General features: G+C 41.7%; 1 protein-coding gene across 1 annotated transcript; it reads right to left on the reverse strand.

Annotated features, from left to right (window-relative positions):
* Window positions 1-2,094: 2,094 nt before the first annotated feature.
* On the reverse strand, window positions 2,095-22,328 carry LOC132391172 (NHL repeat-containing protein 3-like). The gene is made up of 7 exons (XM_059964032.1): window positions 22,185-22,328; window positions 20,342-20,494; window positions 14,554-14,704; window positions 8,924-9,124; window positions 7,922-8,013; window positions 6,804-6,916; window positions 2,095-5,697 (listed from the first exon to the last, which is right to left on the reverse strand). Exons 1-7 carry the CDS (start codon window positions 22,299-22,301, stop codon window positions 5,469-5,471), a joined length of 1,056 nt encoding a protein of 351 aa, XP_059820015.1. The 5' UTR covers window positions 22,302-22,328; the 3' UTR covers window positions 2,095-5,468.
* Window positions 22,329-22,359: the final 31 nt, after the last annotated feature.

Here is a 22,359-nt window from a genome sequence, read left to right on the forward strand (position 1 = left end):
CAGAAACTGACTGTGCCAAAGTTTGTGTGGCATGGCCTCAGAAAGGACGTGTGTGATTGGAGTGGAGCCTGCGGTGAGTGCCAGTGGGCAAAAATTAACCTTCACAGTTGGGCACCATTGACACCTTCTGAGATCCCCGAGCAAGTTTTAACATGTCAACGTGGACCTGGTTGGTCCTCTTCCCCCTCCCGCGGTTTCATGCGCCTCTTTACCAGTGTAGACCACACCACCAGGTGGCCAAAGGTTGCCCCCCTAGCATTGACGATGGTGCAGATGTGGCTTGGGTGTCCATCAGCATCTGTGTTGCTCGGTTTGGCACGCTATCTGACTGCTGACCGCAGGGCTGTGATGGCCCAGCACCTCAGCGTCAGGCCACGTCACACGTCTAATGGTCTCACTGCTATGAGGTCTTCCCTGACAAAGGAGTGTTAGAGCACCATCGTCTCCCATGGGTCCTGCTGGGGCTCCGAACTGCTCCGCGAGAACCTGCAGAATCCACGGCTGAGTTGGTGCAGGGCAGCTGTTACAAGTGTCAGGTGATTTTATATGGTTGGCCTCTCAACAGTGTTCTGCCCTCCTCAGTAAACTCAATTCCTACCTCCCATCATGGTGTACAGCACTCCAGGGTTCCTGTTGAAGTACCCTCCACCTCATTCGTTTTGTCCATCATGATGCACATCAACACGTGAAGGCGTGTGGTGAAAGCTGCTAAAGCACAGGCTGATCAAGCAGGACCACCACCAGGTTGGCCCGGGACAGAGGACTCCGGCGAGCTGCAGTCGGCAGCCTATGCCCCTGAAGGGGTTAACTATTGTCCAGATATTGTAAGAATTTGCATTTGCATAGTAGCTTTGAATTTAGAGTATGCTTCAGATAACGAATTAGTTTTTAAGATCAGTTACAACTAAACACATGAATGAAGGTACAGCAGAAGATGTAGTGTATATGGATTTCAGCAAGACATTTGATAAGGTACCCTATGCAAGGCTTACTGAGAAAGTAAAGAGGCTGGGATCCAAGGGGACCTTGCTTTGTGGATCCAGAATTAGCTTAATCACAGAAGGAAAAGAGTGGCTGTAGACAGATCATATTCTGCATGGAGGTTGGTGACCAGTGGTGTGCCTCAGGGATCTGTTCTGGAACCCCTACTCTTTGTGATTTTTATAAATGATCTGGATGAGGAAGTGGAGGAATGGGTTAGTAAATTTGCTGGTGACACAAAGATTGGGGGTGTTGTGGATAGTGTGGAGGGCAGTCAGAGGTTAAAGTGGGACATTGATAGGATGCAAAACTGGGCTGAGAAGTGCCAGATGGCGATCAACCCAGATAAGTGTGAGGCGGTTCATTTTGGTAGGTCAAATCTGATGGCAGAATATACCATTAATGGTAAGACTCTTGGCAGTGTGGAGGATCAGAGGGATCTTGGGGTCTGAGTCCATAGGACACTCAAAGCTGCTGTGCAAGTTGACTCTGTGGTTCAGAAGGCATAGAGTATATTGGCCTTCATCAATCATGGGATTGAGTTCAAGAGCCAAAAGAGGTAACATAACAGCTATGGGTGCAGAGGAGACTTACAAGGATTTTGCTAGGACTGGGGAGCATGCCTTATGAGAATAGGTTGACTGAACTCAGCCTTTTCTCCTTAGAGTGATGGAGGATGAGAGGTGACCTGATAAGAGGTGTATAAGATGATGAGAGGCATTGATGGTGTGGATAGTCAGAGGCTTTTTCGCAGGGCTGAAATAGCTAACACGAGAGGGTACAATTTTAAGGTGCTTGGAAGCAGGTACGGAGGAGATGTCAGAGGCAAGTAGTTTTTTTAAAAAAAGAGTGGTGAGTGCATGGAATGGGCTGCTGGCGACGGCGGATATGATAGGGTCTTTTAAGATAGGTACATGGAGCTTAGAAAAATAGAGGGCTATGGGTAAAGCCAAGGTAATTTAAGTACATGTTTGGCACAGCACTGTGGGCTGAAGGGCCTGTATTGTGTTGTAGGTTTTCTATGTTTCTAAAACATTAGGTTGAGAAACTTTTACCAAGTTTAACAAAAGAAGAAAACATTTCACTTTTTAAATAAAATAATAATCACAAATCTCATTCTCAAAAGTAGAAACTTTTCTCTTAGTCACATTTCAATTAATATACATATTTGATCTCATGAAGTTAATTGTTCTCTGAATGGTATGCGGCAAATTTAATATTAATTCATATCAATTAAAATAATTAACCACTTACATCAAATAAAACTCTTTAGTATAAAACACTTAGGATTAAACAAGGCCATCAACAAAGATGGGAAAGTATTTCAAAATGATGTAGTAAAACAATGGATAATTTCTAAAATAAAGGAAGACAAAACATTAAGAATCGTGATCGGAGGAACAATCCAAAATAAAAACTAGAAAGTGAAACCAAATGAAAGACTGAATGGATCAGAATTCTTTCTATTTTCTCCCTTATACCTCATTACTCATTTCCTCTCTCTTCTCATCCCTACCTGCTTCCTGACTCTGTTCCTGTTTACACCTGCTAGTTCATTCATTATACTCAAGAAAGATTGAAGATGCTGGAATTCTGGAGCAACACACAAAATGTTGGAGGAACTCAGCAGGTTAGGCAGTAACTTTGGAGGGAAACAGGCAGTTAAAGTTGAGGTCAAGACCTTTCCTCAGGAACCAATGCTATTTATGGTAAAACATGGTTGACTTATCAACCAACCAAATAAAAAGAGTGAAGCAAAACAAAATCATAATTCTGATACCAAAAAAACACTATAATGATGCTATCCTAATTTTAACCCTTTGTTACCACCTCTTACCATATTCTAAATTTTGTAATTCATTGGCAATTCCAAAGAATACCAGGTTCCCAGAAGTGATTATGTTTAGTATGCATCAGAAGTAACTTTATTACCGAGATATTAATAATCCAAAATAAGTAATAAATGCTTTCCCTTAAAATTAGCACCTACTTGATTAGTGGTTTCCTAGTTTGATTAGCTCTTTATAAAAACCAAAATATTTCCTTATCCAATCACAACAGATACCAACATCTATTTTAGACATTGTCTGAAATAGACTGCAAGCTTCCACACAATTCCTCAGGACTTAAAACTATCAATCATGTAAATATTTCACAATTGCTGTATCAATGATTTAGCAGCAGAGTGAAATCTAATGCCAAACACTTGAGTTACCCTATTGACTGTAAGACAAACTTGCTTTTCAAAACCTAAGACTTACCAACACTAATAATGGTCAATCATATTGAATTCCTAAGTGCTTAGAATTACTTCAGTTTTAACCAGCTGGCTATACAAGAGTGGATAAGTAATGTGCAGCACTTCATAAGGATCCAAGCTGAGAACCTACTCTAATTCCCAGTGCTTCATTTAGAAACTGCATCAAAACAGTTAACCAAGGAACAGAACAACAAAGTTGTAAACTTAAAATTTGAAGAGAAAAATGTGCTACAGATGTCCGAAACACATTAATGGTCCAAGCTAAATAAAACAAATTGTAGGCACTACTGTCCCCACCCAAAACAGTACTATTGTATTATTTACCCCACCTCTATTCTATTTGAAGTACACAGGGTGCTGAAAACTAGAAAATTATTTGCTTTGGAACAACAAAAATCCCCCTTCAATCAGACAGCTTTCATCCTCTCGGAAAATCAAGATGGGGTCAAGATTTGTCACGATTGTAATGCCACACAAGTGCAAGAAGCAAATGTTCATGAGGGACAATTGCTTCAGGGGCTGTGTTGCACTTGAAAAAGAGTCAGGCTCATTGATACTTTAACTTTTTACTGACAGACAATCCCAAGGCCAGGAAGCTTTTGAATGTTTACATTTATCCAAGTAGTCATCTTAAAGATTGAGGGAAACATTTCATTATAGTGATTATCAGCAACTGTTTACATTGGAAGATTCAAGAAATAAAACATTTGCTGTTCTGACATATTAATTAAAATAGCAAAACTCAATTTCAGTCAATAAATTGTTTGTTATAGTTATAGTCCTGACCTGATGAAGGGTCTCGGCCTGAAACGTCAACAGCGCTTCTCCCTATAGATGCTGCCTGGCCTGCTGTGTTCTACCAGCATTTTGTGTGTGGTGCTGTTTGAATTTCCAGCATCTGCAGATTTCCTCCTGTTTGCTCTTGTTATAGTTTGTTAGTTTATTTAGTCAAAGACAGTTGACCTACCTTGAGCCTCAACTTATTAATTTGATCTTCTACAAAGATAGTATCTGGTTTGCAGAAAATGTTGTTTTCCCCCAAAGAACTGAATATTAGTGAAAACTAAAAGTGAAGATGTTGTAAATTTGTATCAAAAAACAACAAAAAAAGCTGGAAAAATCTTGCAGGCCAGAGAACATCTGTGGAAAGAGTTCTGATAAGCATCCTTGAATTTGGCATGTTGTCTAGCTTGAATGGTATTCCCAACATTTTTCTTTGATTTTGTAACTGGATATTACAGCTGAATTGAGGGGTATTATTCAGAGTCAATGAAATTCAATTCCTTTGCAGATACATTAAATAATTTTATCCCAGATTTTAAAGATGTATTTGACTTCACTTGTGATCTCAATGGGATACGGAAATGGTGTTATAGATAATAGGCAAAAGCTTGTTGATTATAGGAAAAAAAATGTTGGTGTAAATGCAAAATGAGGATAAGTGATGCCGGGGAGGAGAGGAGATGCAAAAACAGAATAAAACACTTCATTGACACTAATTATCAAAACTTTTTACCCATTTACAATAATGCTCAGAAATCCAAATAGCCATTTTAAAAATTTTATGGCATGTCCATTACATTAATGCAACAAATCAATTTCAAAATAAAACTTCAACATGGTGAGCAGTGTTGGGAAAAGCAGTGCATTTCTAAAACATCCCCTCAATTTCTCTTTTCCCTTTTTCTCCCTCTCTCTCTCTCTCTCTCTCTCTGCTTACCAACTCCTCTTTGGCATATAGCTCCACAAGAAGTGGACTTCACTCAAGAAGTTAATTATAAACTCTAAACCATGTGTTAGCAGACATCTGTAGATTGTTGCAAAAGGCACTTAATTTCTTTGCTCAAAATCTACTGCCATTCATCTCCAAAAGATCATTAGTAGGAACCTCAAGTTTTTCTCTGAACTTGAGGCAGAGGTAATGGAATGTATTAATATTGCTCCTAATGTAACCACAAGATTAATAAACTCAATTCAAGTGAAGAATTGAACCTGGAGTCTTACTGGTTCAATTCTCAGTTGGAATACTTTAAAAGTCTGGTTTTAAAATCACATCTAGTGCAAATGAAAAATTATATAAGAAAAGTTATTGGCTTTGCAATAGTCTGCTCGGGGTTCACATCATGCCATCTCACCCATGACAGTGACACTTTAAATCTGACGTACATTTGAAACCACCAGTGTGAAAATGCCAGTATAGCAGCAATGGAAGGTTTAAGAATTATTTTCAGGTATTAGGTACAAATTTCTGTGCTTGCTGTGCACCAATTTCTGCAATATAAATAGCACCAGTTTTACGATTAACATCCACAAGATGGGGCTTTACATCATCAGATAATTGGATTGTATCAGCTATGTTACACACCCCAATGTCACCTATTGGTGGAACAGATAGAAACAGCACTCTGTTGATTTTCAACTGGGCCACAACGAAGAACTTGTTGTCATACGTCAACCTATAATGTTAAAAACAAAATTATAAAGTTTACTTTATTTAGCAACCTTTTTATAATAGTTTTTACTATTTTATGCACTTATTAACAGATTTTCCTGTAACAATGAATAAAAGCTCCAAAATTCTGATGGGTGCATAATAGCAACTGGTTTATGAAAGTGTTGGAAGACACCAGCAAGGGGAAGAAAAAGTCTTGTTAAAAATTTGCAAGATCATTGGGAGGGCATCTCTTTGCAGGGAAGATTAATGCAAGTCAAGAGTAACACAGAGTGCTGGAGGAACTCAGCGGGTCGAGCAGCATCTATAGCGAATAAACAGTTGACCCTTCGTCCCCCTTCCCTACCAGTCCTGATGAAGTCAGAATAAGGTAGTGGGGGGGACGGGTAAGCGTATAAACTGGCAGGATATAGGTGAAGCCAGGAATGGGGGAAGGGTGGGTGAGGATGAAGTGAGACTCTGGGAGGGGATAGGTGAAAAAGATAAAGGGATGAAGAAGGAATCTGATAGGATTGGAGAGTGGATCATGGGAGAAAGGAAAGGAGGGGCACCAGAAGAAAGTTGCTCAACGCTCTCCCCAAAACACTCTCATTAATTAAAATCAGGAAACTTGGAGGCTCAGATACATACTGCTAATCATCCTTGGCATATCAGCTCGTATTCTATTTTGAACTTTTAATCATGGTCATGATTAGAATTTCTAGATTATGAATTTATAACCCTTACTTACATTTTATTTATAGGGGCTGAATGCAAATTCCACTCATTATAACCCTACACCAAAATCTTCACAAATAGCAAAGATCCAATACAACTTCATTTCTCTGCCAGCTTTGTACAGTAGAAACATTTAAGTATTTGGACTGCAAGGTTATTAAAAGAATCAAAAAAATGATTCAAACTGTGTGTTCAAAGAGGACCCATAGCCAGTATTTTCATTCTGAATATTTAGGTATAAAGGGATAAGGTGGAGCCTGAACACTTTCCCCACAGGCTGCACTGAGCACTTGCATGTGTCAGAATTAAAAACATATAAACACCAAAAATACATATTATTTTTAAAAATAATGTTCTACAAAATTTGATTTTACTCCAGATAGCCACACTCACCTTACAGAGGAGGGACCATCATCTGAGAAGCAACTGGACCAGGCTCCTATCCACTGACCTGTCTCTGCATCAAATGCTTGTAAACGCATGTTGCCTCTGTCAGCTACCCAAATCTAAAATAAACAGAATTATAGATAGGACTACAATCGTACTATGTGCCCTGAAAAAAGACATTTGCTGAATTATTGTCTCCTTACTGAATGCCAGAGTATATATGCAAAGGGCCAAATGACCCATTTCTGTTCCAAATTCTCACGAACATTGGCAGGAAGTTGTTTAAAGCTTGCAACCTTGATATAATGGTTGTTGCTACCATCAACAGCTGTCTACAATGAGACCAACCAATGTCACAGAGTCATACAGCAGGGAGACAGGTCATCTAACCCATCACATCCACACTGACAAGTGGGAACCTGCTTGTAGTCCAGCACTTTCCATGCAGCCTTCAATGCCCAGAAGATTTGACCCCTTGCCCAGAGACCTTTTTAACGGTGCAAAGTACCCCAGAGTGGCTTCATTTGGATTAATACAGAGTGACAGAGTCAGATTGAAATTTCCCAGCGGTTGAGGCTGGACTTGTTGGGCGACTGAACTGACTCAATTTGAATTACTGCCTACGGTCTTTCCACATCTATGTTTGCCTTGTTCTTGTATGCAGGCACTCACACAGCCCAACATCATGACCTGTGTGGAAGAGAGCTTCCAGCAGCAGACCCACTCTCAAAATGCAGAACTAGTGACAATGCTTTGCTGGTCATAAAAATGACTAAATATTTAAACATTTTTACCGCTTGAAAATGGTTGCAACTGAAATTAAATACTAAAAATGGAATTAAAACAAAAATACGTAATTGCTGCATATTCTTTGTCTCACAATCTCAATAAAACCAAAGAAATCATGGGCCACGATACAAGTCCAGCCTAGCACAGGGTCGAAGAGGCAACTTTCCAATAAAGTGCTCGGGAACTCAGCAAGAAAGGGCTTTGCCATGGGACTCACTGCTGTTATTTTCAAGTTAATTATTGGTTTGTCAAACTGCAGATGTAATTAAATTCAGATTAATAAAAAGTACTGTTTAAAAATGCTCATTTTCAACTCGTAACAGACCTAGACTTACCCGCCCTACATTATCTTCAGTTACACTGTGTGGAATGTAAAACTGGGAATGTTTATCTCCCTTTTCTCCTTTCATCCAAGCGATACCAAAGCCTGCAAGGGAAAGGTACATGGGGTAGAAGTGAAGTTATTTTCAATAATTATTTATGTTCAGTGACATACAATTCAACTGGGTGAGAAAAGGAATGCAAAGATGAATATATTCATCCATGTTCCAGATACAAGACTAAAATGATAAGATAATGATAAATGACAAGACTAAATGATAAAATAATTACAAACAACTGGCTTTTGCAGATGTTAAAACATATACTACAAATCTTTTAATTTAATTTTCGCTTTTATCCCATGTACTTCTTCTGTTTCTCAGCAGAGTATCTCCTAGGTTGCTACAAAGCCAAAAGGTAACAATTGCCTTACCTCACTTTTGTTTTCATTATTTCTGTTCTGCAATATTTTCAATTTACTCGTACACATACATGTATACTGCTGCTGCTAAATTAACAAATTTCATGGTCTATGTTGGTGACATCAAACCTGATTCAAATTCCGAATTCTTCATTCAGATCGGTCCTAATTGTACAGAATTATCTGATCATAGATCACTCCTCAGTATCAAAGCTGGATTTTGGAATTACTTATTGGAGAATAGGACCAGGAGAGGGGGCAAATCTAATAGGCAAGGAAAATAAGCAATTACAGAATTCAGAGTACACAGCTTTAAAAGTAATCCTGTAGATATAAGCACTATTTACCAAACTACACTCAGAAAATTAAGGTTGAGAGAGGCAAAATTAAAAAACTGAATTTGGACCAGCTCACTGCTGAAGGGATGCTATCCTAATATGATATATACTTTAGGAATGCAGAGGGAAAATGCAAGGAAAATTAAATCTCTTTGCAAAGCCCTTCACTAATCCAGAATTGATAAGGCAAAGGCAAATTAGAATAAAACAACATCCAAAATAAAGCTTTTTTTTGTTAACAAATGAATTACAAATACCTAGGTCCAGTTTGATTAGTCTGTTGTTTAAGCCTCCATCACCATCCACTATATACACGTTCCCCTTACTGGAAACGTACACTTCTGCTGGTTGATCAAACTGCAATGGATCTAACGATGAACCTGGATGCCCAGGTGTTCCCAGAGTTTGAAGAAGCTCTCCAAATGGGTTGTACTGTTTGATGGTGTGGCCGTACTTCCCTAGAACAAAAAAAAGACACATAAAACTTCCTTTTACATCCTCAGCACGGGCCTTAAAGTGTTTCTCGCCTGAGTGCAATCAGTGTTATTAACAGATGTTTTCGCACCTAATCCAAATTTAGTGTTATCTTTAAATTGCAACATTTTTAATGTAGATTCGTAATCTTGATTAACTCTTTCTCCAACGTTGATCAGCAAGATAATAAAGTCCCACAAGCCAAACCATCTGTGCTGAATTCTTTAAGTCTCCCCATTTTGCACTCATTTTTCAAACTAGTACCTGTTGTAAGTTTCCCATTCTTCTCAAACATTATTTATAATTTCTACGTTGCTTACACTGGTGTGCTTTTTAAATCGCATGGCATTTTGTGTTTTTTTTAAATCAAAGGCTTCACTCAAGTTCACATAGGTAACTGGGCAGATCACCCACAGACTCCGAGATTGCCAATCTTCAACATGTTCTCTTGTCTAATGTAGCCCAAGATGGATTGTTCTACCAAGTGGATGGATGTTATGTTCCAGTGCAGGCCATCTCTCAGTGTAAACCTACAGCTATCCATACATAATGGCTTTGATTGCTGATGTGATCCTATCCCCAAACTCAAACTGTAAAGGTCTCAAAGAAATTGAATGTTTGTGAATGTCTTTACATTTAAACATACAAATACAACAGAGGAACTTTTAAAGAATATAAAAGAAAAAAATATTAAAAAAGCTAATATTCTTAAGAAAATTTTAAAAAATTAACATACAGAATTAAAATAATTAAAACAAAATTAAATAACACAAACAATGCAAGGTCACATAACTTATTCCCTTTAAAATTATTTGACCTTGCTTTTGAAGACCATCTATTCTTAAATGCAATACTTGACATTCACCATGCAAAGTAAAAAAATAGTTTACATTTCACCGCCTCCGATTTATTTTAAAAATGATTATTGTCCTAGGGAGTTGAGCTCAAAGTCTCCCTTTATGCTGACGATCTTTTACTTTTTATAACAAACCCGATCACCTTTTTACCGCCCCCCCCCCACATGTTCTCACTCCTTAGCCTATTTTCAGGATATAAACTTAATTTACACAAGAGCGAACTTCTTCCAATAAATGGAGAAACACAAGCGTCAGAGGGTAGTGAATAAGCAATTTACTTAACTTGGCGTCACAGTAACAAGGAATTATAAGCGTGTTTTTGGAGAAAATTTCACTAATTTGTTAAACCATACAAAACAGAACCTAGCACAGTGGTCACCCTGTCCATGTCCCTGATGGGCTGAGTTAATGTTGTCAAAATGAACATCCTTCCTCAGCTCTTATACCTTTTTCAATCCATTCCTATTTTCATTCCTAAAGTCTTCTTTGACTTGCTAGACTCAGTCATATCATCCTACCTATGGAAGGGCAAGCGTCCCCGACTGAATAAAGTCCAGCTTCAAAAATCTAGAAGTGTTGGGGGCATGGCTCTGCCCAATTTCCGCTTATATTACTGGGCAGCTAACATACGCTAACTCATCTTTTGGTCTCATTTCCACAACCAATCTGACTGCCCAATATAGATGGCAATGGAGCTGAACTCTGTTAAGAATGTCTCTATTTCCACACTTCTTGGATCCACACTCCTTTTTCTTACACCTACACCAATTGCTAATCCTATTTATCAGGCACACCCTGAGAGTATGGGTTCAGTTCAGAAAGTATAGTGGTCTCTATGGCTTCTCTCTTTCAAGTCCTATTCCACACAATCACCTCTTCCAGCCTTCTATACATAATCCAACATTTCAAGACTGGTATAGAAAGGGCATCAGGCGCTTTTAAGATCTTTTTATAGACAACTGCTATGCATCATCTGAACAATTGTCTGCAAAGTTTAACTTACCCAACACTCATTTCTTCAGATATTTGCAAATTAGACATTTTATCAGCCCTTTGTTATCAAACTTCCCTGAGGCACCCAACACAAATGTTGTTGATATATTTCTCTCCATGAATCCATTGCGCAAAGGTCTAATATCTACTATCCGCGACAAGCTAGCGGTTCTGAGGTGAGCCCCCTTGACAAACTTAAAACTGCTTGGGAGCAAGATTTAAATTTTTCACTGTCAGACGATGTATGGGATTCAGTTCTCAAGTTAGTTAACTCAACCTCTTTATGTGCCCGCCACTGCCTGTTACAGTTCAAAGTTGTACACAGGGGCCATATGTCTAAAACGAAATTATCTCACACTTACCCAGATGTTAACCCCTGCTGCGACAAATGCAAAAGGGGTGAGGCTTCCCTTATTCACATGTACTGGGCATGCCCTAGCTTGGAAAAATACTGGAAAGATGTTTTCCAAACTCTATCCCAAATAAATACAATCTGGAACCTAACCCTTTGATTGTTCTTTTCAGCACCTCCGGAGAGGGGAACATGCACTTAAGTCCGACCAAACGTCACATACTGTCTTTTGCCTCTGTTTTGGCCAGGTGCGCAGTCTTGCTCAGGTGGGGGGATGCTGCCCCACCCACCCATGCTCAGTGGCTTAGGGACATCACGTCCAGTCTACGCCTTGAGAAGATCCATTATTCAACCCTCAATCTGGACATAAAGTTCCAAAAGGTGTGGGGACCCTTTCTTGAATATTTTCAGAATTTCCAGCCAAACTAAACGTTCATCCCTTCTTCCTTTCCTTTGCACATAACTCCCTGACTTTCAGCAATCTCCAGTAAAATTCTACAAACTCAGACATGTAAACATACAACTGTTTATGTGTTCGGATAATACACCTTCTCTATACCAATGCAGCTCTGTGGGGATAAAGGTTCTGTTTAACCCTTTTTGCTAATGCAATGATGGCTTGGAGATGGGGATTGGGAGGGGTAGGTTGGGGAAGGGAGGCAACCAAAGCATGACTGTACTATGGTTGCATCGCTTCCATAGATGTGAATTGTACATTTGTTATGTACTGCACAAACCTCCTTTGTACTATGCTTTCTTGATTTAAAAAAAACAATAAAAATATTGCTGAGAAAAAAGATTACTGTTCTATCTTTGGAAATGCTGTGGCCAAAATGTAGACACAGAACTTCCATAAGCAAGGATGTCACAATTGTACGGAGTGCTGCTGAGGCTGTACCTGGTGTACTGTACACAGTTTTAGTACCTGCATTTATGAAGATGCAGCCAGGCATTGGAAACGGTCTCAAATGGATTCACCAAATTACTTCCTATTGCTAAAGTGGCTAGATCAGTTTTCCGTGGAGTTTGGTAAAACAAAGGTCAATCATATTGCCCCACAAGATCCTCAGCAGGCATGGCAAGATAAGCGTATTGATATTTCTATTAGTGCACGAGTTCCAAACAAGGGATCACATTACAAGATAAGAGCAGTCATTTAAAACTGAGTTGCAGAGGAATATTTTTTTTCTTCCAGAGGGTATTGAATTGTCTACCTCCAGAGTTATGGAAGCTAGAACACAAAGTATAAAAAAAAAGTGGATACGCTATCACGAGCAGTTAGCGGTACTCCAGGCCAGGAGAACAGCTTCAACAAAGTCAACACGCTATCACACCTGCCAATCTGTGATGAGTATCTAGAGCAGATTCGCACAGAAACAGCAAAAGATGACACACTACAGACGTTGAAACACAATCATCAGTGGATGGCCGAACGAACGTGACACGCTACCAGAGCGACTCACACCTTACTATAGCTATAGGGATGAGCTCACAGTCCAAGACGGCTTAATCTTCAAAGGTGAGCGTGTCATCATACCACAAAGTGAGCGAAAGCAAATGAAAGAAAGAATTCATTCGTCACAATTGGGCGTAGAAGGATGCCTCAGACATGCACGCGAATGTCTTTTTTGGCCAGCATGAGCAATGACATCAAGCAATATATTGCTACATGTGATGTTTGTCGCACATACGAAACGAGCCAGCAGAAAGAATCATGAAGAGTCATGAGGTACCTGTTCGGCCGGGGGAAAAAGATAGGTACCAACCTACTTACATTCGAAGGAAAAGAGTACCTTGTCACCATTGATTACTACAGCAATTTCTTCGAGGTAGATCTTCTTTGCGGTACAACCAGCACAGCCGTTATTCGCAAATTGAAGGCTCATTTTGCAAGATATGGTAGCCCAACACAAGTGGTTAGTGATAATGGGCCACAATACACATCAGTGGAGTTTCATAGATTTGCACGAGAATGGGATTTTGAGCACTTGTGTAGCAGTCCCGAAAATAGCAAAGCGAATGGAAAAGCTGAATCAGCAGTTTAAAAAGCTAAGCGGATCTTCACAAAGAGCAACAAATCGTGAGCAGATCCCTACCTCGCACTTCTAGACCGGCGCAACACATCCTCGCAAGGGCTCAGTCCTGCCCAGCGTCTGATGAATCGCCACACAAGCACGCTCCTGCCTACAACAGTGAGTTTACTGGAACCAGAGTCGTATGCGAACACGAGCATACGAAACAACGCATCCAGCAGCAGGCCGACAATTACAACAAATCAGCCAAAGATCTTGCCCCACTCGACAAAGGGGATATTATGTGCATGCAACCCCTGGTGCAAAATAAAAAGAATTGGGAGAAAGCAATTGTGTGTCAGCGCCTTGATGAGCGTTCATATGTAGTTCAAATCCCTTCTGGGATCTACGGATTTAATCGCACACATCTACGAAAGATGGCTGAGGAAATGCCCAAAAAGCTAATCACACATGAACAGGCAAAATCAGGTCAAACAACCGAGATCAATGACCACAGTGTGCCTACTGCATCAAATGCACACAGCCAAACACTAGCAGAGGCTAATGACAATGATCACAGTGTGCCTACCGCATCAAATGCGCACAGCCAAACACTAGCAGAGGCTAATGTCACAACACAAACATTGAAACGTGCAATTAAAAAAACAGGACTCAGACAGAACAGTAAAAACTCACTCTGGCTGCACAGTGAAAAGGCCACAATATCTAGAAGACTTTGTCCCACATTGAATAATTGCACGAACAATAGAACAATAAGTCTGTGACACTATTTGGCATTTTAATATCATGTTTATACTCAAAGAAGGACCATGTCTTATTTGAGGTTGTGTAGTTTGAAGTTAAAGTTGAATTTTAGTATGTTTTATATTTTGTATATATGCTCGTACAAAAATGAAAATAATGAGTGGTATGTATTTGTGACAGGCATAAGACACATAAGGCATGATTAATGAATGCTTTGAAAGTTAATTCCATGAAAATATCCTGGAAAGCAGACTCCAGAGAAATTGAGTTTAATTGTTAATACAATTGTTCCTTTTCTTTATTTTGATAAAAAGGGGGATGTTATGATATATGTGTACATGCACTCATGAACAGACGATTAAAGTTGGTATGCATGCGCCGTTGTTTTTAACTGAATTATCTGTCTCGAAACACATTCCACTATATATCCATACCATTTCCAACATCCGTCACCCACAAAGATGTGGCAGAAGAGTTCGTAGCTGCAAATATCCCATGTGGCATTTCAATCGTTGTGGTATTCCATGCTTGGAGGAAGTATCCTTTTTCTGTAAACAGTAACATTTTTGGTACAGATTCTCCTCTCTGTAAGGTTTAAGAAAATCATGATATTTAATTGCAATTATGAGAAAATTTAAATCATTTAGGACACAAGAAATAGGAGCAGGGTACACCATTTGGTCCTCCATTTGGCTGAGCATATAACAAGCTCGTGGTTGACCCTTCACATTATTAAGGATCATTTTCTTGCCATCCCCATATGCTATTCTTTCTTCAATATTCAGAAATCTACTGAGCTCAACTTTGAATGCAGTCAATGATCAAGTTGCAGCAGCCCTCAGAGGCCAAAACATTACAGAAAATGTGAAGTAATTTCTCATTCTATGTACCAAATGACCCCATCTCATATTTTGAGACTGACTCTTAGTCTTGACATTTTAACCAGAGAAAACATTTGCCCAACCTCAACTCTTCAAGCTTCCTTCAAAATTTTACACCATTCATACTCCTAAACTTTAGAGAAGAATCCTTGTCTACTCACTTTCTTCTGAGATGACATGCTCACCATTCCAGGAAGGGGGGGGAGAGGGGGGGGAGAGGGGTGGGGGAGAGGTTCGCAGGGCTTGGCACATTAGCAGTGGACCAATCGATTCAAAGAGAGGAATGAGCCACCATATAGAGGGGGGGGGAGAGGGGGGGGGAGAGAGGGGGGGGAGAGGGGGGGGAGAGGGGGGGGAGAGGGGGGGGAGAGGGGGGGGAGAGGGGGGGGAGAGGGGGGGGAGAGGGGGGGAGAGGGGGGGGGAGAGGGGGGGGAGAGGGGGGGGAAGAGGGGGGAGAGGGGGGAGAGGGGGGGGAGAGGGGGGGAGAGGGGGGGAGAGGGGAGAGGGGGGGAGAGGGGGGGAGAGGGGGGGGAGAGGGGGGGGGGAGGGGGGGGGGAGAGGGGGGGGAGAGGGGGGGGGAGAGGGGGGGAGAGGGGGGGGGAGAGGGGGGGGAGAGGGGGGGGAGAGGGGGGGGAGAGGGGGGGGAGAGGGGTGGGGGAGAGGTTCGCAGGGCTTGGCACATTAGCAGTGGACCAATCGATTCAAAGAGAGAATGAGCCACCATATGGGGGGGGGGGGGAGAGGGGTGGGGGAGAGGGGTGGGGGAGAGGGGTGGGGAGAGGGGTGGGGGAGAGGGGTGGGGGAGAGGGGTGGGGGAGAGGGGGTGGGGGGGAGAGTGGGTGGGGTGAGGAGGGGTGGGGGAGAGGGGGTGGGGGAGAGGGGTGGGGGAGAGGTTCGCAGGGCTTGGCACATTAGCAGTGGACCAATCGATTCAAAGAGAGAATGAGCTTTGCACAGTGTGGGAGGAAAATTTTAAAAAGGAGCGTTTCGCAGGGCTCAGCACCTTGGCGGCAGACCAATCAAGTCAGAGAGAGTGAGCATCGCACAGGTCAGGGTGAAGTGCGGAGACACAACAGCTTTTCATTGTGCAAGGACGCTGAGAAAGTTCCAACATAAAAGAGAGACACTGTCTAACAGAGCAGTGATTGGAGTAGTCATTGCAGCTCGATGACCTTCGGCTTGTTCGGGAAAGTAAGGGGGTGATCGACAGGAGCTTCAGGCAGGTAGTCACCCTGGGGCCACATGAGACAGCGAAGCGGATGACTGTCAGGAGAGGGAAGGGAGGGTGTCAGGTAGTGGAGACACCCTGTGGCTGTCCCCCTCAACAATAAATTCTCCATTTTGAGTGCTGTTGGGGGGTGTGGAGTGTGGAGAAACAACTGGGAAAAGCAACAGTGGCCTTGCCTCTGGCACTGAGTCCAGCTCTGTGGCTCAGGTGGGTAGGGAACGGAAAAGGGCAACGGTAATAGGGGACTCCATAGTTAGGGGGACAGATAAGTCATTTCTATGAGTGCGAGAAAGAAACAAGGCTGGTAGTTTGCCTCCCAGGTGCCAGGGTTTGTGATGTTACTGAGCGTGTCCACAACATCATCCTGAAATGGGAGGGTGAGCAGTCAGAAATCATGGTACATATCGGTACCAACAACAGAGGCAGAAAAAGAGTGGAGCTCCGGAAAGCAGACTACGGGGAGTTAGGAAGGAAGCTGAGCAGCAGCACCTCAAAGATAGTAATGTCCGGATTGCAACCTGTGCCATGCGACAACGAGTATAGGAATAGAATGAGATGGCAAATAAATGCGTGGCTGCAGGATTGGAGCAGGGGCCAGGGATTTTTGGATCATTGGGACCACTTCTGGGGCAGGTGTGACTGAAGTAAAAAGGCAGAGGATGAGGAAGTTGGAGCACAAGTAGAGACAACTTGTAGGGAGTTTGTGAGGAAGGATAGGCGGATGTTAGAGCAAAGATGCACTCAGCCTGCTAGTTTAAGATGTGCCTGTTTTAATCCAAGGAGTATCATAAACAAGGCGGATGAACTTGTAGAGCGTGGATCAACATATGGAACTATGACGTTTAGGGCTTTACAGAGCCTTGGACGTCTCAGAAGCAGGAATGGCTGCTGAGTGTGCTAGGTTTTAGATGTTTCAAAACATTAGAACAGATATGAAGTCTAAAGAGGTGGGGGCGTGGCATTACTAATTAGTGACAGTGTCAAGATTGCAGAAATGGAGGAAGTCAAGGAGGGATTGTCTACTGAGTCAGGGTGGGTGGAAGTCAGAAACAGGAAAAGGGCAATAATTCTACTGGGTGTTTTTTTTTCCCATAGACCCCCCCCCTCCCCCCCCCCCAGTGGTAACTGGGATATTGAGGAGCAGATAGGGAGGCAGATTCCAGAACGGTGCAATAATAACAGGGTTGTTGTGATGGGAGATTTTAAACTTTTCCAATACTGATTGGCATTTCCTTGGTGCAAGAGGCTTAGATGGGGTGGAGTTTGTTAGGTGTGTTCAGGAAGGATTCCTGACACAATATGAAGGTAAGCCAACTGGAGGAGAGGCTGTACTGATCTGGGATCGGAAAATGAACCTGGTCAGGTGTCAGATCTCTTGGTGGGAAAGCATTTTGAAGGTAGTGATCACAACACTATTTCCTTCATCATAGCGCTGGATAGGGATAGGAGCAGATAATTTGGGATAACGTTTAATTGGGGTAGGGTGAATTATGATGTAATTAGACAAGAACTTGGGAGCATAAATTGGCAGCAGATGTTCTCAGGGAAATGCACGGCAGAAATGTGGCAAATGTTCAGGGAATATCTGCATGGAGTTCTGCACAGGTATGTTCCATTGAAGTGGGGAAAGGATGGTAGGGTTAAAGGACCATGGTGTACAAAAGATGTAGAAAATCTAGTTAAGAAAAGCTTACAAAAGGTTCAAGAAACTAGGTACTGTGAGAACAATAGAAAATTATAAGGTTGCTGGGATGGAGCTTAAGAATGGAATTAGGAGAGCCATAAGAAGGCTTTGGTGAGCAGGATTATGGAAAAGCCCAAGGCATTCCACAAATATATGACGAGCAAGAGGATGAGCTTGCAAGCATAGGACCAATCAGGTGCAATAGTGGAAATGTGTGCATGGAGAAGGTAGTGGAGGTACTTAACGAATACTTTGCTTCAGTATTCACCAGGGAAAAAGAACTTAGCAATTGTGGGGATGACTTACAGTGGCCTGAAATGCTTGAGCACATAGACATCAAGAAAGAGGATGAGCTGGAGCTTTTGAAAAGCACTAAATTAGATAAGTCACTGGGACTGGTTGAGATGTACCCCAGGCTACTGTGGGAAGTGAGGGAGGAGATTGCTGAGCCTCTTGTGATGATCCTTGCGTCATCAATAGGGATGGGAGAAGTACCGGAGGATTGTAAAGTTGCAAATGTTGTTCTTTTGTTCAAGAAAGCAAGTACAGATAACCCAATAAATTATAGACCAGTGAGTCCGACTCAGTGATGGGCAAATTGTTGGAGAAGATCTTGAGAGGCAGGATTTATGAGCATTTGGAGAGACATAATCTGATTAGGGATGGTCAGCATGGCTTTGTCAAGGGCAGGGCGTGCCTTACAAGCCTGATTGAATTCTTTGAGGAAGTAACAAAACACACTGATGAAGATAGAGCAGTGGATATAGTGTATACGTATTTCGGCAAGGCATTTGACAAGGTTCCCCATGCAAGGCTCCTTCAGAAAGTAAGGAGGCATGGGATCAAAGGAGACCTTGCTTTGTGGATTCAGAATTGGCTTGCCACAGAAGGCAAAGGGTGATTTTAGATGGTCTGCAATCTGCATGGAGGTCGGTGACCGGTGACTGGCAGATGGACTTCAATCCAGATAAGTGTGAAATGGTTCATTTTAGCAAGTCAAATTTGAAGACTAAATATAGTATTAATGGTAAGACTCATGACAGCATGGTGGATCTAGGAGATCTTGGGATCTGTCTCTATAGGACACTCATAGCTGATGCGCAGACTGACAGTATTGTTAAGACGACGTACAGTGTGTTGGCCTTCATCAACTGTGGGATTGAGTTCAAGAGCCGTGAAATAACGTTACAGGTGTATAAGACGTTAGTTAGACCCCACTTGGAGTACCCTGTTCAGTTCTGGTCATCTCAAACAGGAAGGGTGTGGATACTATAGAGAGTGCAGAGGAGATTTACAAGGATGTTGCCTGGATTGGAGGACATGCCTAAAGAGAACAGGTTGAGTGAACTTGTCCTTTTCTCCTTGGAGTGACGGAGGATGAGAGGTGACCATCGTGTGGATAGCCAGAGGCTTTTTCCCCAGGGCTGAAATGGCTAACATGAGGGGGCATAGCTTTACGGTGCTTGGAAATAGGTACCGAGGGGGCACCAGGTGTAAATTTTTCCACACAGTGTGATGGGTGCATGGAATGCACTGCTACCGAAGGTGGTAGAGGCAGATACAATAGGGTCTTTTAAAAGCCTCTTAGATAGGTACATTGAGCTTAGAAAAATAGAGGGCTATGCAGTAGGGAAATTCTAGGCAGTTTCTAGAGTAGGTTACATGGTCGGCACATCATTGTGGGCCGAAGGACCTGTAATGTGCTGTAGATTGCTATGTTCTATGTCCTTCTTGTAGGCCACAGTGTAACCTTTATCACATTTACATTCAGTGCATTCCAGTTTTAATTTATATTCTACATATGTTTTTCCTTAATTCACTCATAAAAACACAAAAAAACTGAAGGAGACCGATCTAAAGTACAGTCCAATAATCACAGAAATCTCAGGATGTCGAAATCCTGTCAGCTTGAGGAGAGTGGTTGCACCAACTCAGTCCTCCTGTGAGGAATGACCACAACAGCGGGTCCGAGTGCCGCCGACCCAGCTGCTGACTGTTGTCATCCATCGGCGGCAGCGATCGTTGACCCCCTTCGCATTCGTCACCATGCTTCAACCTCTCCTGAGGATTTGAAATGGAGTCGTTCATGACCCCACCCCCGCGCCTGGTCTTTTCCACGAATCAGCGCTCCGGACACAGCAGAGCGCGAGATCATTCGATCGAATTCCAAACTACCCATCACGGGCTCTATCAGTCTTTGTAACTCCCTGGAGCCATTGAACTATCATAAGATAATCAACTCAGGGAGTGAGTTGAGTAACCTTGATTATTCCTGCTCACTTCTAGCAATTTGCTGTCACATGGCACAAGTCCGGTTTCTACTTATTATCTTACTTCTGCAAAAAGCAGCAAAGTAATATTTTCAAAATGAATTGATGAAAGCATTAAACAATTATAACAATCAAATTCAAAAAAAGTACGTGACTCACCTGTGCTACATAAACAATATTAGACACTGGGTCAACTGCAACAGCAAACACTTGACCTGTGAAGTGTTCTGGAAACCTAGGCCACTCAATGTCCAGTTTGTACAGACTTTTCTCAGAAAATCTAGCTGAGCCTGAGGAATATCCAGCAGATGCCTGTTTAACAGATTCGTGGAAAACAACTTTAGGCACTTCTCCTAAACATCTATAAAATTATATCTCATTGATACGAGAGAGAATGAATAAATTGTGATTACCAGTTCATTATTTTATATTTGAAAATGAAATGTTTGTCTCTATTACATACTTTCCCCATCACACTTTGTTGCAAAGACAATAGCTTTCAGTGAATTAATCATGGTACAGATTTAAAATAATTTTGTGAAAATCTCACATATGAATGGCCGTCTTAACTAAATGATTAATAAAAGCTCATCATGGCTTCTCCTTCCCTCCCACTCAAAACTGTTGCATTGTTCTTGATCAATTCTAAAACCTTATTGGCAATTATATTAGGAAAAGAAAGAGTGGAATATTAGGTGTTTTCTGGCACAGCAGAGACTGAGGAACCCTAGTGTATTAGTCTTGTACACCCAGTTCTAAGTTTCACAGAGTATAGAGTTGGCAGCACAGAACACAGACCCTTCAGCCCATCCACCCATACTTTCTCAATTGCCTGAGTTGACTCCATAGCTCCCTAAACCTTTCCTATCGACATACCTACCCCAATCATCACTCTTCCTAGTAGCTCGCTCCACATACCCACCACTCTGTGTGGAAAAAAATATCACTCAGGCTCCCTTTAAATTTTGTCCTCTTCACCTTAAATCTATGTCCTCTAGTTTCATATTCCCTGAAAAAAAAACTGTCATTCCCTAATTTATGCCCCTCACAATTTATACACTTTCATAAAATCACCTCTTATGCCTCTGTGTTCTATTTTTAAAATCATATACATTCATTTGATATCTACCACACTCATTTGGGGAAAATTCTCTCTTTTATTCTACATAAGGAAAAATACTGAAAAACTGTTACCTGTACTTCTTTCAGAGCTTCCTCTTTTACTAACAGAAACAAGCTCATAGGCCATGGATAACACGAGTGAATCTGCAGATGCTAGAAATAAATAAAAACACAAAATGCTGGCAGAACTCAGCAGGCCAGACAGCATCTCTCACTACCTCCTCCCATAGATGCTGTCTGGCCTGCTGAGTTCTGCCAGCAATTTGTGTTTTCATAGGCCATGGATTACTGATTTCCTCTCTTTCCTAGAATGGAATCACCCAATCTATTTACATTACAGTTTGTAACCCGAGGACTGCCTGCATTGGTAAAATTACTTGTCACTACCTCAATTTTCTTTTTACAGTTTCATGGTGTTGTAGCAACATCCCTATTCACCCACATCTTAGCTGTCTTGCTGCTGAAACTATTTTCAACGTTTAATAGTTCTTGGCTCACCGTTCAATACCTTTCCACATTTTATCATCTATATTGGTATATTGTTGGTGGAGAAAAACTTGTGCGCCGCCTAGGCAGATCATGCCATATATAAGTATACAGAGATAGCAAAACAGAATGCAGGATATAGTTTGTAGTAGCAATTGGGAAAATGCACCCCAATTCCACCACCAGCTTCTCAACTCACTAATTTGCCCTACTACCCGATTTCCCCCATGGAACAATTCCTTGCTTTTAAAAAAAATTCAAAACCTGAATTGCTTCACCCTTTCCCATCTCTATAAACTCCACGAATTTCGTGCATTACTGATGTTATCTACACTGTCGTTTCAATTCAATCCTCTCTTTCCTTCTTAAACATTAACAACTGGAAAAAACTTACCCTGTTAACACACCGGGTAGATAACACGCACAGGGAAAACAAGACAAGCAACATCACGACCCCAACGATGAAGCAACTCTGCCTGACATAAACACAACCCCGGAGTGTTTTAAACATGGTTCGTGCTTCGTCCCGCCCTCAGCCTTTCACTTCCGCCTCCTGTGTAAGGCGGCCA

Source organism: Hypanus sabinus, chromosome 3, assembly GCF_030144855.1.
Source record: "Hypanus sabinus isolate sHypSab1 chromosome 3, sHypSab1.hap1, whole genome shotgun sequence".
Taxonomy (NCBI): domain Eukaryota; kingdom Metazoa; phylum Chordata; class Chondrichthyes; order Myliobatiformes; family Dasyatidae; genus Hypanus; species Hypanus sabinus.

What these genes read in the sequence shown, in the direction of transcription:
- LOC132391172 (XM_059964032.1), bottom strand. Translation starts at nt 22,301, where the DNA reads ATGTTTAAAACACTCCGGGGTTGTGTTTATGTCAGGCAGAGTTGCTTC. An exon ending in ATATTGTTTATGTAGCACAG is followed by an intron (nt 14,705 to 20,341) that starts GTGAGTCACGTA and finishes TAAACCTTACAG; the next exon opens with AGAGGAGAATCTGTACCAAA. An exon ending in CTGAAGATAATGTAGGGCGG is followed by an intron (nt 6,917 to 7,921) that starts GTAAGTCTAGGT and finishes TGTTTATTTTAG; the next exon opens with ATTTGGGTAGCTGACAGAGG.